The 15797-nt window shown below is 41.5% G+C and overlaps 1 protein-coding gene across 2 annotated transcripts; it reads right to left on the minus strand.

Moving 5' to 3' along the window:
* Nucleotides 1-2992: 2992 nt before the first annotated feature.
* Nucleotides 2993-13124, minus strand: LOC120301196. 2 transcript variants are annotated; one of them, XM_039328085.1, is made up of 4 exons: nt 12959-13124; nt 12707-12767; nt 9421-9508; nt 2993-3956 (listed from the first exon to the last, which is right to left on the minus strand). In XM_039328085.1, exons 3-4 carry the CDS (start codon nt 9425-9427, stop codon nt 3034-3036), a joined length of 930 nt encoding a protein of 309 aa, XP_039184019.1. In that variant the 5' UTR covers nt 9428-9508; nt 12707-12767; nt 12959-13124; the 3' UTR covers nt 2993-3033. The 2 variants fall into 2 exon arrangements, with proteins under 2 accessions (XP_039184019.1, XP_039184018.1); XM_039328084.1 differs by having other exon boundaries at nt 12887-13124.
* Between the last annotated feature and the right edge of the window lie 2673 nt (nt 13125-15797).

The following is a 15797-nucleotide window of genomic DNA, read 5'->3' on the forward strand; positions in this document are numbered from 1 at the left end:
AATCCTTTTTATATAGGCAATTTCTCCACACACTGTATATTTTAAAGTACATCCTTCTCACTTTGAAGAGATGCTATAGACCAAATATAGCCCCTAAACAAGTTTTCATTACAATCATTAATGCATTTTTTTCTATGTAAGTATGAGTCCTATTACAATCCATTGAAAGTAAATCTAATCCAGTAAATTCCACATAGCTATCCTGACTGAATCTTTGTCAGTTAACTTTACTTCCAAGTTCTGTGCAAAGGATTATATAATATAGTGCTTCTCTAGGACAGTGATGGTGATCTAGGACCATGGTGGCGAACCTATGGCCTGCGTGCTGTCACCCCAGTCCTAGGCTTTAAGCTGGGTTTTATAAAACCTTTTCATTTTAGGCCTCCGCCGCTGTGTGCCAAAAAAAAAAAAAAAGATCCAATCAATTTCCATTTCCTGCGGGGGGAAAAAAATCTTGCAAAGTTGGAATTGATTAATTGAACTTTTTAGTCTCACCCAGTCTGCCGTTACCACTGCAGCCATGCCCACCCAATTGGCCATGGCCACCTACTGGGCATTTTGGGCACTCGGTCTCTAAAAAGTTCGCCATCACTGTCCTAAGACAAGTCTGTCAAAGGTAACATGCCACGATACTTTGGGGACATGCTAGTGTTTACCAACACCCAACAACTATTCTTGTATGCCTACCCCATTCTCATGTGATATTTGGAGGTTGCAGAGGTCGCCTGAGAAGGCCATGCTCTTATGCAGCCTCGGCCCTCTAAAAGTTGTTTAGGAATGGGCTTTGCTTTTGTGTAGTTTTCCGAGGCTGCAGAGGCCAAGAAAGATCATTCTCTGAAGCCACCTCAAGAAATGAAAGCCTTATGTGAGCAGCCTCAGGTAGGCCACAGGGACTTGTGAACAAAGAGAACGTTGTCTGGAAGTAAGCTGCACACGGCAGATCCTGGAGATCATGCACAGTTGGACTGTATTTTTTAAAATAAATGAACACGTAAAGAATTGTTTCTCTTTAGTTTCAGGACAGCGTGTGACATGCCAACAGAGTCAAATTAGGCCAGTGATGGCAAACCTTTTAGAGACCGAGTGCCCAAACTGCAACCCAAAACCCACTTATTTATCGCCGGGTGCCAGGTGGGCATGGGCCATTGGGTGGGCGTGGCCGTGGTAGTCATGGCAGATTGGATGGGTGTGGCCAAGGTGGGCGTGATTACCTCGATGTTGCTCATGGGGAGGGATACCTGTGGGGGCAGGGTTGGGGGAGATACAGGGGGTCTCTGGCAGGTGGGGTGGTGGGCAGGAGGCTCATCCTGCAAGGTAAGGTGAGGCAAGGCGAGGCAGGGCAAGGTGAGGCAGGTGCCGGGGCGGCTGCTGCCTGACACCATCAGCCCCCGCACACAGAGGCCAGCAAGCACATGGGTGCTGGGATACATCCAGCCATGTGGGACCTCGGTGAGTTAGCGGGCAGCTGGTTGAAGAGGGATGGTTGCCATCTCCGGGGCATGGCGTGTGCCCCCACAGAGAGGGCTCTGAGTGCTACCTCTGGCACGCGTGCCATAGGTTCGCCACCACTGAGTTAGGCATTTCTGAAATGTTGACATGTCAAGCCAAAAACATTTGCCATCACTGCTCTAGAGAAAATAGTATTGGTATATTGAACAATGACCCAAATTATTCTTGCAAGACTGAGAGACATAAATTACGATCTGAGGTACAAGACAAGGTGATTCCCATTTCCTGTGGTCCAATGAACTTTAATAAATACCTCATCAAATGACTAACAACTAGTCTTGCTCAAGACTTTGTTATAACCTATTTCAGTGAAATATGGGCTGCTGTCAGTCTTGCAAGTCTAATTGTGCTTTTCCTCCCCTCTTGTTGTATCCTGGTGAATCGGAATGGAGTTTGCCTCTTTCCAATACTACCTTGTTTCCCAGAATTCCTTGGGACTATTTCAGCCCTCTTTATATGGTGGTTCCTGCATAGGGAGTAGGGACTGGAACTATTAAAATAAGACAAATAACATTCAAGTAATACCAAAGCTGAATATGTTAGCTGATGAAAAGCAATTTAAAAGGGGAATTTAAAATCAAAGGCAAATATATTCATTTTTTCTTATATCCATTGTGAAAAATATGTGCCACTGCTCCTCTCTCTAGAAAACAATTATTTCTCAGATGAAACAAAGTGAAAGGTTGAAAATCTCAAAGGTACAGCTTCTGATTTGTACTCAATCTCCTAGAATTGTTGGGCTTCAGACTACAGTCTGAAAACATGAGCTACTATAGAATTAAGCAGGTATATGGGACATTTTACATGTTCTTATTTTAGAATACAAGATCCTTTTCCTGGCCAAACTTGGAAAAAAGTATTGCTAAAGAAAGTAAATTGCACACATACAATGGACAAGTGTATGGTTGTGTCACATGCTATATACCAGTGATGGCGAATCTTTTAGAGACCCAGTACCCAAACTGCAACCCAAAACCCACTTATTTATCAACAGGTGCCGGGTGGGCGTGGCCCCAGTGGTCATGGCAGACAGGGTGGCGGGGGCCAGTCCCTCGCCATCTCTGGGGGCATGGCACACGTGCCCACAGAGAGGGCTCTGAGTGCCGCCTCTGGCACGCGTGCCATAGGTTCGCCACCACTGCTATATACACAAAGTAGTGACATCCTACATTTCTACAATATCCCTCATACTCTGAAATAATCCTTGTGGGTGTGCATGTAAAAATGGACTATCCAACTTCACTGTTGATGGAACCACACTGGATAGAAGTGTTTTTCAAAATATCTGTTTTGGCAGGTGGAAAGGGGAGAAAATAAATAATATCCTATTTCTAAAGCTACTAAGAATTACTGAAAGACAATTACATACTTTAAAAAATTTATTTCAAAAATACAAAAGTAACGTCTTACATTAACCACTGTAAAATAATATATACATTTTATTTATCATTTGGAAGATTTGTTAAAAAGCTTTGGTCTTAGGCACATCTAGTATAGCATGCAGCCAACTTAATGGCAAATCTTTTAGAGGCAGCCATGACAGTATCGTTTCTTTGGTGGCAGATGGATATTTTGAGAGAAATTCATAGATTCTATGTTTGCCACCATAAGATTAGGTAAGGGAGAACTTCTGTTCAAGCTCAGTTGCTGATGTTGCTTGGCAGTTTTTCCACCAGCCTCTTGGGAGGTAGAAACATCTGTGTTCCTGGCAAGAAAAAAGCCCTCAGCACCTGACTGGATTGGACTGTTCTTCCTATCACAACTTTGTTTTAATTTAGGATTAAATCTGCGATAAAAAGATTCCACTTCAGGGAGGTCAGCAAGATTGGTCATTGACATGGTATCTACCAGGTGATTGTATGCCAGTGGGACTGGATTTCTTGCATGTTTCTGCAATGGCGGTGATGCCTCTTTCTTCCACACCTCCACATGCATCTTTCGGTGAGGTGGCAGCAATCTAGGCCTCTTCCGTGCTGGAGACTCCATCAGTAAATCAGAAACACAAAACTGTAGGAGTTCCTCTTCAACACTTGTCATGGATCCACTTGGCACATTCTTGTCTGTAACATCACAGTTGCTATGCTGAGATGCCACAGCATCTTGCGGTGACCAGTGTTCACCTACACATACAGCCCCAGTTGGATGCATTTGCTCTGGAGGAAGAGACATTACTTTCACAAAGTAAACGGCGTTTTCATTGTGGTGCAATGAGGCCCTTGTTTGTAAATCTGACAGGGCCTTGTTGTTCCTTGTCTGCTTTTCCTGGACAGAAATATCAACTGCCGACTGAGATGCTACTGTTTGAGAATACAATATGGGACATGGCTGGAGTTTCAGCTTTTCATTCCATGCTTGAAGAAACTTCTCCCTGCAAGATTTTGGCTTTTCTGTGTCATTGGGATGCACAGCCATCTTATCTTTTGTGGCTGCTGAATCCGTAAGAATTTCTGAAATTTAAAGATTGAGATAGAAGAGAAAGTCAATGAAAGAGCTTTCTAATATGTAATTTGCTAAAGGGTAGTACTTCTAGTATTTTCCCTCACCTCCAGGTCTCTAATTGATGTAGGAATAGCTGTAGTGTTGCCTGGCAACACACATTCTAGATCTCACAGGCCTGCAGTAAGCTTCGTGGCCTAAGCCATGGAAGCTGTAGCAGTTGGGACAAAGATCCAAACTTTCCAGGGTCACAAGCATTCTGACGTCAATAATTTGGAACAAATGATCAGTTAATTTGAGCCAGGATGCACTTTTTACATGGAATCTATCTCTAACCAAAGCTGCAGCTGGGAAACCTTGAATATCTTGTATGTGTTTACAAGCAGTGTTTTTCAACCTTGGCTGCTTAAAGATGTGTGGGCTTTAATTCCTAGAATTCCCCAGCCAGCATGCTGGCTGGGGAATTCTTGAAATTGAAGTCCACAACATCTTCAAGCTGCCAAGGTTGAGAAACACTGATTTACAGTGCAGCAATGCACCCAAGAAATCAAAATTGTTTTTCTTTCCAATTATATGCTGTCATAGTCCACCTGTGGCTGCTCTCACAGAGAAGATAGCCCTGAATCTTGCAGAAGCCACTCCCAATCTGCTGCTCTCTTGACATACTGGATTTCTATCAAATGCCGTGCTGGCAGGGAACTGTGGGAAATCCAAAGCAGGTTACCAGATTGAGAAAAATGGCATATCACTTGCCTGATTCCACTGCATCAAACAGAATGGGAGGTCATAATCTCATCCTCAGATTCTACTGACTTTTGGATTTGATATAAAGGAGCAAGGACGCAATGTCTAGATCTTTTGGAGAGACCCTGCTTACCAAGCCTTTTCAAATATAAGATCCTTCTAATATCACAGGCAGTTGCAATGTTAAATTGCATTCATATGCTGGTCTTGATTAGGCAACCAGATCTGCCCTGCAAAATTCTGGGTGACCATTAGATGGCAGCAAAGCCCTTTCAAATTTTTTGCTTTCCTTCTACAGCAGAGGTTCTCAACCTGTGGGTCGGGATCCCTTTTGGGGTCGAACGACCATTTCACGGGGGACGCCAAACAACGCAGTCCGCCATTTTTTCCCCCTTTTCCTTAGCTGTGCTACTCCCTTTTATTCTATTGGCTTTTGAAAGCCAATAGAATAGACTCTCTTGAATAGAGTCTAATTCTATTGGCTTTCAAAACCCAATAGGAATTGTCCAGGCTGTCTCTGCCCTGCTGAGCCCGCCAAAAGTCCCATTCTGCAAACGGTGCTGCACCAGTTGAGTAGTCCTCGACTTACGACCGGTTGGGGGTCACGGCATTAAAAAGGTTGAGAACCACTGTTCTACAGTAATGTGCCTGTTCTACATCTAGACATTTTTTTTTGCTTTGATCTTTGTGACCCTTTTCATGATTTTAGACAGTTTGATATTTTTATTATCAGATGGGCTATTTCATTCTTCCTCTTCATAGAAATCTAATAAATAAGAAGCCCTTTAAACAAATCCCACTAACAGCTCCATAAGTTTGGATCTTCCAAATTTGGTACAGGCTAGAAAACAGTGGACCATTAGTTCTAGTCCTGCCTTAGGCACAAAACCAGCTGGGTGACTTTGGACCAGTCATTCTCACCAGCCTTAAAGAGGAGACAAGGGCAAATCTTGCCAGAAAAACTGCAGGGATTAGCCTAGGCTGTTGCCAGGAATTAATACTGACTTAAAGACACAGAACAAACAAACAGGCAACTGAATCAACAAATAACGTACTATTCACCTGCAATATAAATATTTTGCTTGCACCTTTCTGTCCAAATAATTTGGTGTAGTGGTTAAGAAGAGCCAGTTTGGTATAGTGGTTAAGGCATCAGCAACTGGGAGTTCTAGCCCTGCCCTACACACAAAGCCAACTGGGTAATATGAGCCAGTCACTTTCTCTTAGCCCTAGGAAAAAGGCAATGGCAAATCACTTCTCAAAAAACCTTGCCAAGAAAATTACAGGGACTTATCCAATCTGAGAATTGGACACAATTGAAGAGAGTTTTTTTTTTTTTTAAAGAGCAGCCTAATTCTCTGACCTATGACACTTCTGGGGATCCAGAAGGAGAGCCAGCACTTCCGTTACAACAGCATCTGTCCCCTGAGCCTGACTGAGTGACCAACTATTAGGCAACAAAGGATCTGTGAAATATAAGGGAACAGTTTTTCTAAATGTGTGCCATTTAATTGCTTTGGTTCTCTCTTCCTGGGCATGAATATTTTAGTAAATGTCTCCGGTTTCTTTTGAGGAAGAGACTGGATATGAATTTTCTTTCCTTTTCAAAGCAGTAACAATCTCCTGGAGCACAGAAGCAAATTGGGGAGATAATTCAAAAGCTGCTGGGTAACCAAAGTGGGGGCTCTGTGTGGGTGGAGACAGCACTGATTCACTTGCAACTGGGTTACAGAAACTATGGTTACTAAACAAAAGGGATATAATACCAAATGTCACACCCTGGTCAATAACCCATTTGGCTTCTAATTTATTAGCTGACTAAAATTAGCTATCTGATTGAAATTGTAAAACTATGAAACAGCATTTTTGTCAGAAAGGAAAGACCAAGTCTACATATGAAGAACCAATTAAATTAAGTTATTGCTAAAAAGCTTATACACAGGAATCTTCTCAACTAATGGTTAGCACCTGGAGTTAGATAACTATCAACTGATTTTAAGGAACTATCAACTTAGTTCGTGGCTATTTAGGGATTCTAAATAGGTTCTGCCACTCCATATACATTTTCCCGGCTAATTAATAACCATTTTTTCCATGAAAAATATAGAGAGACGTATCTCTTATTTAATCCAACGAGGATGCAAAATTAGAATAATAATGTTATATCAATTCAATAATATCTACTTTAATGTGTGTGTGTAAATTATCCAAGCCAGCTCAGTAATTAATTCATGCACATAATATCTTGAGCTGAGTAGCAACCCTGCTTTTCTTGAATCTATCCTTTTCATGCCTGTTCCCACAATTTTCTTTCAACTATTACTGAAATTCATATGCTGACCTCAACACTTTAATTAAAAGAAACCTGGCAGGATTTGACTTCCAGGGGAAAAATAGTGAAAATGGTAATGACCGTGACAGAATGAAGACCTGACAAATAGACCAGCTCTTCATAATTCCTCTCCCAATCAAGAGAGCTCATGAGAATGTCTACAACATGATAGGATGGGATTTTGAAGTTTGGACACTAGAGGGAACTAGAAGGAACTAAAGATTACAATTAAAAGAGAATAACACATATTAATGATAAGAATGGAGCAAACTATTTTAACATTGACATATTGAAGGATATTTTTGAACAATGGACCTAGAAGCTAATTTTAACTTTTGATTGTGTTTAATGGAAGAGAAGTCAATTTTATCAGACAAAACTGAGAATTATCGGAAAAATGGATTTAAAAATGACTGGCTAGAACAGGGGTGTCAAACTCAATTTCATTCAGGGCCGCATCAGCATTGCGGGGGAGGTGGGGCGGGGGTGTGTGGCCTACTGGGTAGGTGTGGATGGAGTGGGTGTGGCCTATTGGCTGGGCATGGCCAGCTCTATATTGTTTGCATCAAGGGTGTCTCTGGGGGCCTGGGCAGCAGTGGGATAGTTCTGAGGGTCTCTGGCAGAAGGGGGTGGGACCAGGGCAAGTGCCAAGGCATCGTCTACTGGAGGGGCCTCACTGCCTGCTGAAACCCCTCCCCTAGAGCCCATCAAGCCGGATATGTGAAGTAGGCAAGGGCCATTTGCTGGCCACTTCCAGGCGATAGCACATTTCTTCATTCCTCACAAAGGGTGACACCTCCCCAGCATACACCCAGGAGACGGGGCCAATGCGGCAGGGGCTGGTTCCTCGCTGTTTCCAGATGGCTTTGTGGAGCTAAGACTGAATGCATTTCAGCATAGAGGGCCACTACAAAATTGTACATTGGCTCCCGGCCAACCTTGGCCAGGGCCAAGGCAGTAGGGGCCATTCCCTCACTGTTTCCAGGATGGCTTCGCAGGCCACATGAAATCACTTCGCGGGCCTCGTCCGGCCCCCGGGCCTTGTGTTTGACATGTCTGGGCTAGAAGAATGATATGGAAAAAGATGCTACACTGGACATGTAAATGAAACCGTCTGATATGTTAATAATTTAAAGGGATATACAAATAACAAACCAAAAGAGTGACCTGGATAACTTTTTAATATTGAAATGGCAAAAGGGAATTGTTAAAGCTTTGAAGAATTTTGTGAGAAGGAACAATTATAAATGAAAAGAAATAAAATTCTTGGACATTATTTGAGGGGTCAGGATTCAAATCGTTGAAAGGAACAAATACAAATTTGGTTTATTTGTTCAAATAGATATGCTGTCATAACAATCTTTTGTTGACCAGGACTGAAATGATGAGGTTTTAAGGGTTTGTTTATAGACAAGAGATGAGATATGAAAAGAAATCATCTTTAAAAGAAGGTGAAAAGTTACTAAAATTGTTTATAGCTGCGATGAAGGACAAGTTATTCTTTTCTTTACTATATATTTTTATTTTATTTTCTAGTTTTCTTTCTATTTTTCCTATTCTGCATTTCTTTTTATTCTTTATAGTTATTTTTCATTGTAATTTTTAATAAAAGTATTAAAACAATCTGGCAGGATTTCAGTGGGATATGCAGATGTGCCCTTGGTCTTAAAATCCCAGGAATTCTACCACAGAAAGACAATGCCCACCCAGCTTTTATGATTCTCCAAACCACAAAAAAGTAATGCATCGTTATTAGCAATACACCCATATTTTACAGTGCACAGTGGTGTGAATACTTTCTGCTATTTCTGCATCAATGAATTTTTACAAAGCAAGGATGCTTTCCACTTTAAGAATGGAAAATTAGAATGTAAATTGAAACACTAAGGAAAAGAAGAAAGGAAAAGAGAGGAGGAGGAGAAAGAGAAGGAGAAGAAGGAGATGAAGAAGAAGAAGAAGAAATTGTCCTTGGAATGCTTGTAAAATTAATATTATTAAAATAATTAGGGGGAGAACCAATCATGTGTACTGCTTTGAACTGCTCAATGGCAAACCAAGATAGAAACAGAAGAATAATCCTCAATTTTTTATTCTGTTATAATTTTGAAGAGAAAAATGGAAGCACTAAAACCATATTAGTTTTAGTATTAAATTAGGATACCGAAATACCTTCCTGTGGCCTGGCACAGAAAAAGTTAATTCAGAGCTTACAACTTTCCAATTTGGCTAATGTGGGCTTTATTGAAATGTATTTTTAGAAATGGTCCTTTTTCTCCAAAAGAATGTAAAAGCATGCATCTGCTAAACAAAACCATTTCCTGTTGAAGAGTCAACATTTTATTTTGCCTCCTGCCAGAAGTGTGTATTTGTAGACTATCAATTTCATATTATTTTATTACCTTCCATTCTCCAAAAGTGTTTTCTTCTGAAATACTTGTATCTTTAATTACACAGCAGGCTGAAAACCATCACTGGAATCACTGCTTTCTATTGGCACAAAGAAACCAAATATTTAATGTATTTATTTGCTTATGAAATTTATAGGCCACCCAATTAGTTACAGCACCGGAAGACTTACAAAATAGAACAATAAAAGTGTGACAAAAAGACAAAAAAAAACATCAAAAAACTGGAAAAAGACAACAATTGTTTAAGAAAAAAAGTACCATCATCCAAGGGATTAATCTTCGACTGTAGCCAAAGTCCTGGGGATAGAGCCAGGTTTTAAAGATTTATTTAAATAAGGTCAGAGTAGGTGGGCTGTATGAATCTTGGGGGTAGGGTATGTTGCTCAAGAGGCCAGGTGTCATAAGAGGCAAGGCTAGGTCTTATCATTTTATCAATGGGATCCAGAACAGGCAAAATTTGCAGTCATTAAAGGGATTTTGGCCATGTCAAGGGAAAGTAAATATAAACCCTTGTTTTATATTTCACCTCAATACTGTATTTGCAAAGATCTAGCTGCATGAAATCTATGCCTTTCATTCCATTAATGTGAAGGTAGAAGCTGTCTTCAACAATTGCTTTAAAGTAAACTTAGTCATTCTAAGTTTCAAAATATTAATAATAGAAATATCTCTAAAATATAACATATAGAGAAGAGGAGAAAGAGGTGTGGGGATAGGAGTTTCTGTTCCAATGAATTCAGGGAGGAGGCCAATCCAAAGGGGTTAGGTCAGTGGTGGCGAACCTATGGCACAAGTGCCAAAGGCGGCAGTCAGAGCCTTCTCTGTGGGCACACACGCCATCGCCCCAGTCCTAGGCCTTCAGCTGGGTTTTATAAAACCTTTTCGCTTTAGGCCTCCGCAACCGTGTACAAAAAAAAAAGGTTCAATCAATCAGTCAATTTCAACTTCTCGTGGGGCAAAAAAAAAGATCTTGTAATGTTGGGATTGATTGAACTTTTTAGTCCCACCCAGTCTGCCGTTACCACTGCAGCCACGCCCACCCAATGGGCCACACCCACCCAATGGGCCACACCCACCCAATGGGCCACACTCACCCGGCACCCGAGGATGCATAAGTGGGTTTTTGGGTTGCAGTTTGGGCACTCGGTCTCTAAAAGGTTCGCCATCACTGGGTTAGGTGTTCTTGGGAACTGGTAATGTCATATGATTTATTCTCCAGTTGAAAGTTACAATAAGTTTTTTTCTCTCTTTGAAACTGGAAAGCACGCAAGATTACTTCCATTTATTATTATTTTTACAGAGGATATTCTTTCTCTCAAATTATCTTCCCCAGTTGCTTTATTTATTAATTTAATAATTTTGCAGAGGTTATTCTTTATATCTCCCCAATTCGCTCTCATATTAAAACTGGCATTCCAGAATGCATTGGTGTAGAGAAAAGGTCCCTAATCTTTTGGACACCAGGAACCAGTTCTGTGGAGAAGTTTTTCCATGGACCGGATAATACATGGTTTTGTGTGCTTCCTGCATCCCATGGATGGGGCTTGGCTTGTTTGTGTGGACTGGTTGTTGGCATGCTGTGGCCCAGTACTGGTCCACAGACCGGGGGTTGGGGACCCCTGGTGTAGAGGTTTAAGTCAAATTTTAAAAAAATATATATTTATAGTTCATTTCCATGATGGGTATTCATTTTTGCAGCATTTCCGAACTTCAGTGCTGATTTTCAAGGTAAATTCCTTAAAATAACAGTCCACTTGGTCAATCCCTGGATGGTAGTTAGCCATCTTTGGATGATACTAGATGAGTGACTAAGAATTTGATTAGATGGGGTTTTTGAAGTTAGCAAGTTTATGGCCTAACCTGGTCATATTTGATATTGTACCTGGGTTAGTGAACTTCAAAATCCATTTCATCCCCTATTGCTGAATACAATGCTGCTTCAAAGTGGACTTTGAATACCCTGAGAACAGCAGTTTCCCCCCCCCCTTTCTTCCTAGAATCTGTTATCTTGGTGGCCTTCATAAATACAATTTATAGCCTATCACCTTCTCTCTTGTTCCACTGTGTAAAGTGGTACCAAAACAAGATAGAAGAACTGCAAGATTCTGGTTATTTTTCTGCTTTAGTCTGGGGGGGGGGAAGCACCCCTTTCCGTTATTGTATCCAAATTAAACAAGCTATGCCATGCATTTACAACAACGTCCTGAGGACCTTTATAATTAAGACTCAGCAACTGGGTTAAGCGGCACTCTGAAGCGTTCGATCGAATGTAAACTGCCCGTGAAAAGGAGTCACAGTCACGTCCGTTCTTTCTCCAATAGCCGATGCCAGTGTATTTTGAGCTCAGGCCGTCGCGGGCCCTGGCAGACGAGTTCCCCTTTCGCAACTGAGTTGTGTAGCCCCCTTCCCTTTTCGTTGAAAAGAGCGCGTGAATTGGGGTTGCAGGCTGAACCTGTCCCGTAAACCAAGCGAAGTCGCAACACCGCGACTCACTGCTGGTTACTTCGCCTAGCACGGCGAATGCCCGCTTTTCTTCTGCCACGCGATCCTGAGCAATTCCCCAACGCAGACATTTTTTATAGCGACCCCGCCATTCGGTGCTGCCTCTAAATCTGGTTTAAGCAAAATCTTGCGAGTCGGAGGGGGAGGAAGAGTCGTACAGCTGGGCCCTCGCTTGGCCTTGGAAAAGAGGAAGCTAGGCACGGGAGCCCCCTGGATCTTTTCTCAGATCCGGGTCGTGCAAGAAATCCACCTTCCTACCCCATGCTCCTGAGCCCACGTAGGGCACGCTGCACCCGTTGGAAAATTTAAAAAAGGGGGGGAACCACTGATTTGACCGATTCAATTATTTTTCAAAGGGGCATTCAAAAAACAAGGAGACCCCACGCAACGAAAGGTGGAAATCAACGCGCCAATGTGGCCGTAGCAGAGTCTTTTGCAAAAAAAAAAAAAAAAAGGTACCCCGGCCACTTCCGAATGGCCAGCGAAGAAACCGGGGCAGAAGGGAATAAGTCTCAATTCGACCCAGGAAGGGATGAGTGTTGATGGGGAAGGGGCAGCCCTCCCCGCCTCCCCCAAACTATCCCCGCGGCCTCTTCTTTTGCAGGGCTTCCCCCTGGCAGCGTCTGGCCTTGAGAAAGAAGCGGGCGAGACGGATCCAACGGGAAATAAAGGGCCACTTCGAATTGAGATGCCTTCGACTTTTATGGGAATCAAACTGGGAATCATTACAAGGAATCTATACACAAGGGAGAAAACCCTGAAAACCCGAACTCACCTCTGTTTCTTTCCGAACGTTCACCCTCGGGGAACGAGCTCTCGGGGAAAGCGAAGTCTATCTGGTTGGAAACCGACGGGAGGAAAAAGTGTAAATCAAGATCGGCTTTTTGGAGATTCCTCTCCTCTCGCCACCGCCCCCCCCCCAACGTAAGTGGATGTTAATTAAGTAACCTCTTACGGGCCGAGGGAGAGATTCAGGCCCCACCCAACATGCAAAGAAGGGCTAGCATCCAGGTCTTATCTTAACGACCTTGCGGGGGTGCAGGATCAAGCTGCCTTTTTCTTTTTTAACAATAGATAAGAAGCACGTTAACGCCGCCTCAGGCTCTTCCCTCTTGCTCTTTCCATCGCCCCTAGGCAGGCCGAACAAAGTAGCTTGCAAAAACCCGGATGAGTATGTGCTACTTAAAACTGATGTTCAGTCTATGGCTCTCCCGCCAGCACCTGAGTTTTCTTGATAAGGTGATGGTGAGTGGTGAGTGGGTAGGCATGGTGCAACGAGGGGGCTTTATTACTATGTAGGTAAGAAGCCCCCATCCTCTAATCCATGGTCTACAAAACAGAAAAAGAAAAGGTGATTTACTCAGCAACTGGGATGGAAAAAGAGGTGGAGATATATATACTGCTCAAAAAAAATAAAGGGAACACAAACGTATAGGATCCTATACGTTTGTGTTCCCTTTATTTTTTGAGCAGTATATATATGTATAGATGGAAGGGGAGGGCAGCATCTTCTAATATATCAGATGAAGAGAGTGTTTGGGAGAGCTTGTCAATTAAGTTTTCAGGTGGGACGCCATTAACAAACAGTCATACAGTGCAACCACAAATACAGTGATTGGGGGGGGGGGGAGAGAACAACAACTTGCCAATTCTTCATCAGTGCTAGAGGTAAAGCCAGCTGCCTTCTCACGCATAGACAAGAGGTGTGGATACTTCATTGCCTTTTTTTGCATGGCTCACTCTCTCTTCTCTTGGTTCCATCTCAAAGCTGCCCTGCATCAAGCAGAACCCAAAAAAACCAATATTTCTCAAAGTACAGGTATATCTCCCCATCTTCCAAGCAAGTTACATAAAACAAGAGCCCTAACATTAGGATCAGTAACTTTGATACAATTTGATGGTCTAATTGTATGTACTCTGCTGTCATTTAGCCCAATGATTGCCGAAATATTGGGACTGAATTTTGTTGAACCCACCCACCTACCAGGCTTCGACAGAAAAAGAAAAGGCCCCAGCCGAAAGTTGCTGGCTTTGAATTGATATGCAGATTTAACACTCTCAGGCTTAGAGTGGCTACAGAAAGTAATTGGAAACAATTACAGTTTTTTACCTTACTATTATTAGCTGGGATAGGGGCACATCAACCTTAATTGGATCTTCTACCATTTGATGATGGTCTCACACACACACACACACACACACACACACACACACACACACACACACGCCTCCTATTCTCTCCACTTTAGGAAATCTCTTTTGCTGAACTTCATTTGACTCTTTTCTTTCTCTGTGTGCTTTCTCTCTGTGCCTAGCAGTACATTTGTACTGGCAAATAGAAGTTTGTACCACAATTCATTCATTAGCTTTTCGAATGCTGTAAGATTCTTTGTCATTGTTTTCTTTTTAATACACAAAATTATTGAAGAAAATCCAGATTTAAATCCACATGTCACAATCAGGAATACATAAATTAAAAATGCAGCCATAATGATTCCCGAGTTAATTCCGATGTAAAATCTACAGGGTTGGGTTTTGGTTTTTTTGCCACTGTGTCTGAATCTGGCATGTCCTCTACATTCAATCAAAACTCATCGGTTCTATTTTTCTGGAGGACTGCTAGCCACCTGGTGCCATTGTTGGTTGAAAAGAATCTTGAATTATTGATACTAGCTTCCCTTCATCCTTCTGTTCCTCATTGCATAGACTTCCTAGTTCAACCAAAGTTTGCTATCAAAGTGGATATTCTTATAAATATTGGAAAGGACCTCTACTGGTTATTAGAGAAATAAGGAACACGGTTTGCTTAGTTTTGCAAAAGTGTCAGTTCTGCTAATCTCATCACAACTAATTCCACAACTAATGAAATCAGAGTAGACAGGTAAGTAAGAACAAGTGAAAAAAATATGCTTGCTTTTTCAACATTTTGATATTAAGATAAAACAGAACTTTTAATTAGAATGAAAACATTTTTAAATCAGGATGCACTGAAAATATGGGTTTAAATCCTGAGTCAATAAAATGTTATTGTTGTGGTCATACCATCCATTTGGGATGAAGGACAGTCTACTAAATTTTATCAGAGTAGCTTTTATTAATGTAAGATAGACAAATAGGACTATCTGCATGCCTGAATTTTATTTGTGTTACAATGCAAATGTTTAGCGTAGCTAAAAGCTAGCAATTATGTATATCACCATTTTTGTAAGAAATCTCAATTATTCTAGCTGAAAAAAAATTGAAACCCTATCTAAATATCAGACCAAATGTAGAGTTTTCTTTCTCATAGCCAATAATATTTTTCACATACTCCCTATTAGCAGACTTTGACATAATTGTTGCTGGGGGCACAACACTGATTGTTTGATTTTAGAACCCAATTCTTTTCAATTTCCATGGAATAGGACTGCTGCATTTTCCTAAGGAGAAGTAAAAGAACGTAATTTGCAGCTGCTTAGCATATGAGAAAAATTAAACAGCTTAATTACATTCTGTACTCAGTGAGCCTCTACCTTAGTTTTGCATCTTTCCTTCTAATGAAACAATGCATTGGTGCAGCTGCCTGGTTGTTTGATTTATTTGACACAAGCAGAAACTCTAATTTTGGACATTATCATAAACTGCATAGGATCCATCTTTCCTCCTAGGTCTGCATTTGAATTACATTTATACAGTTGAATGCTCCCAATTCTTTCATTTAGGAGCAGCAAAAAAATTGTCCTCAATCTCAATGCAGAGAGAAAAGAAATTGTATTTAAAGTCTAGGTGTAAGATATAAATATACAAATAAGTTCTTCATTTCTGTGTAATATTTTGCACAAGATTTGGTTGTAATATCATAGGTGTGTTGGAATAATAAAACTCTG

Source organism: Crotalus tigris, unplaced genomic scaffold (assembly GCF_016545835.1).
Source record: "Crotalus tigris isolate CLP2741 ecotype Arizona unplaced genomic scaffold, ASM1654583v1 scf7180000024370.6872682, whole genome shotgun sequence".
In the NCBI taxonomy this organism is placed as follows: Eukaryota; Metazoa; Chordata; class Lepidosauria; order Squamata; family Viperidae; genus Crotalus; species Crotalus tigris.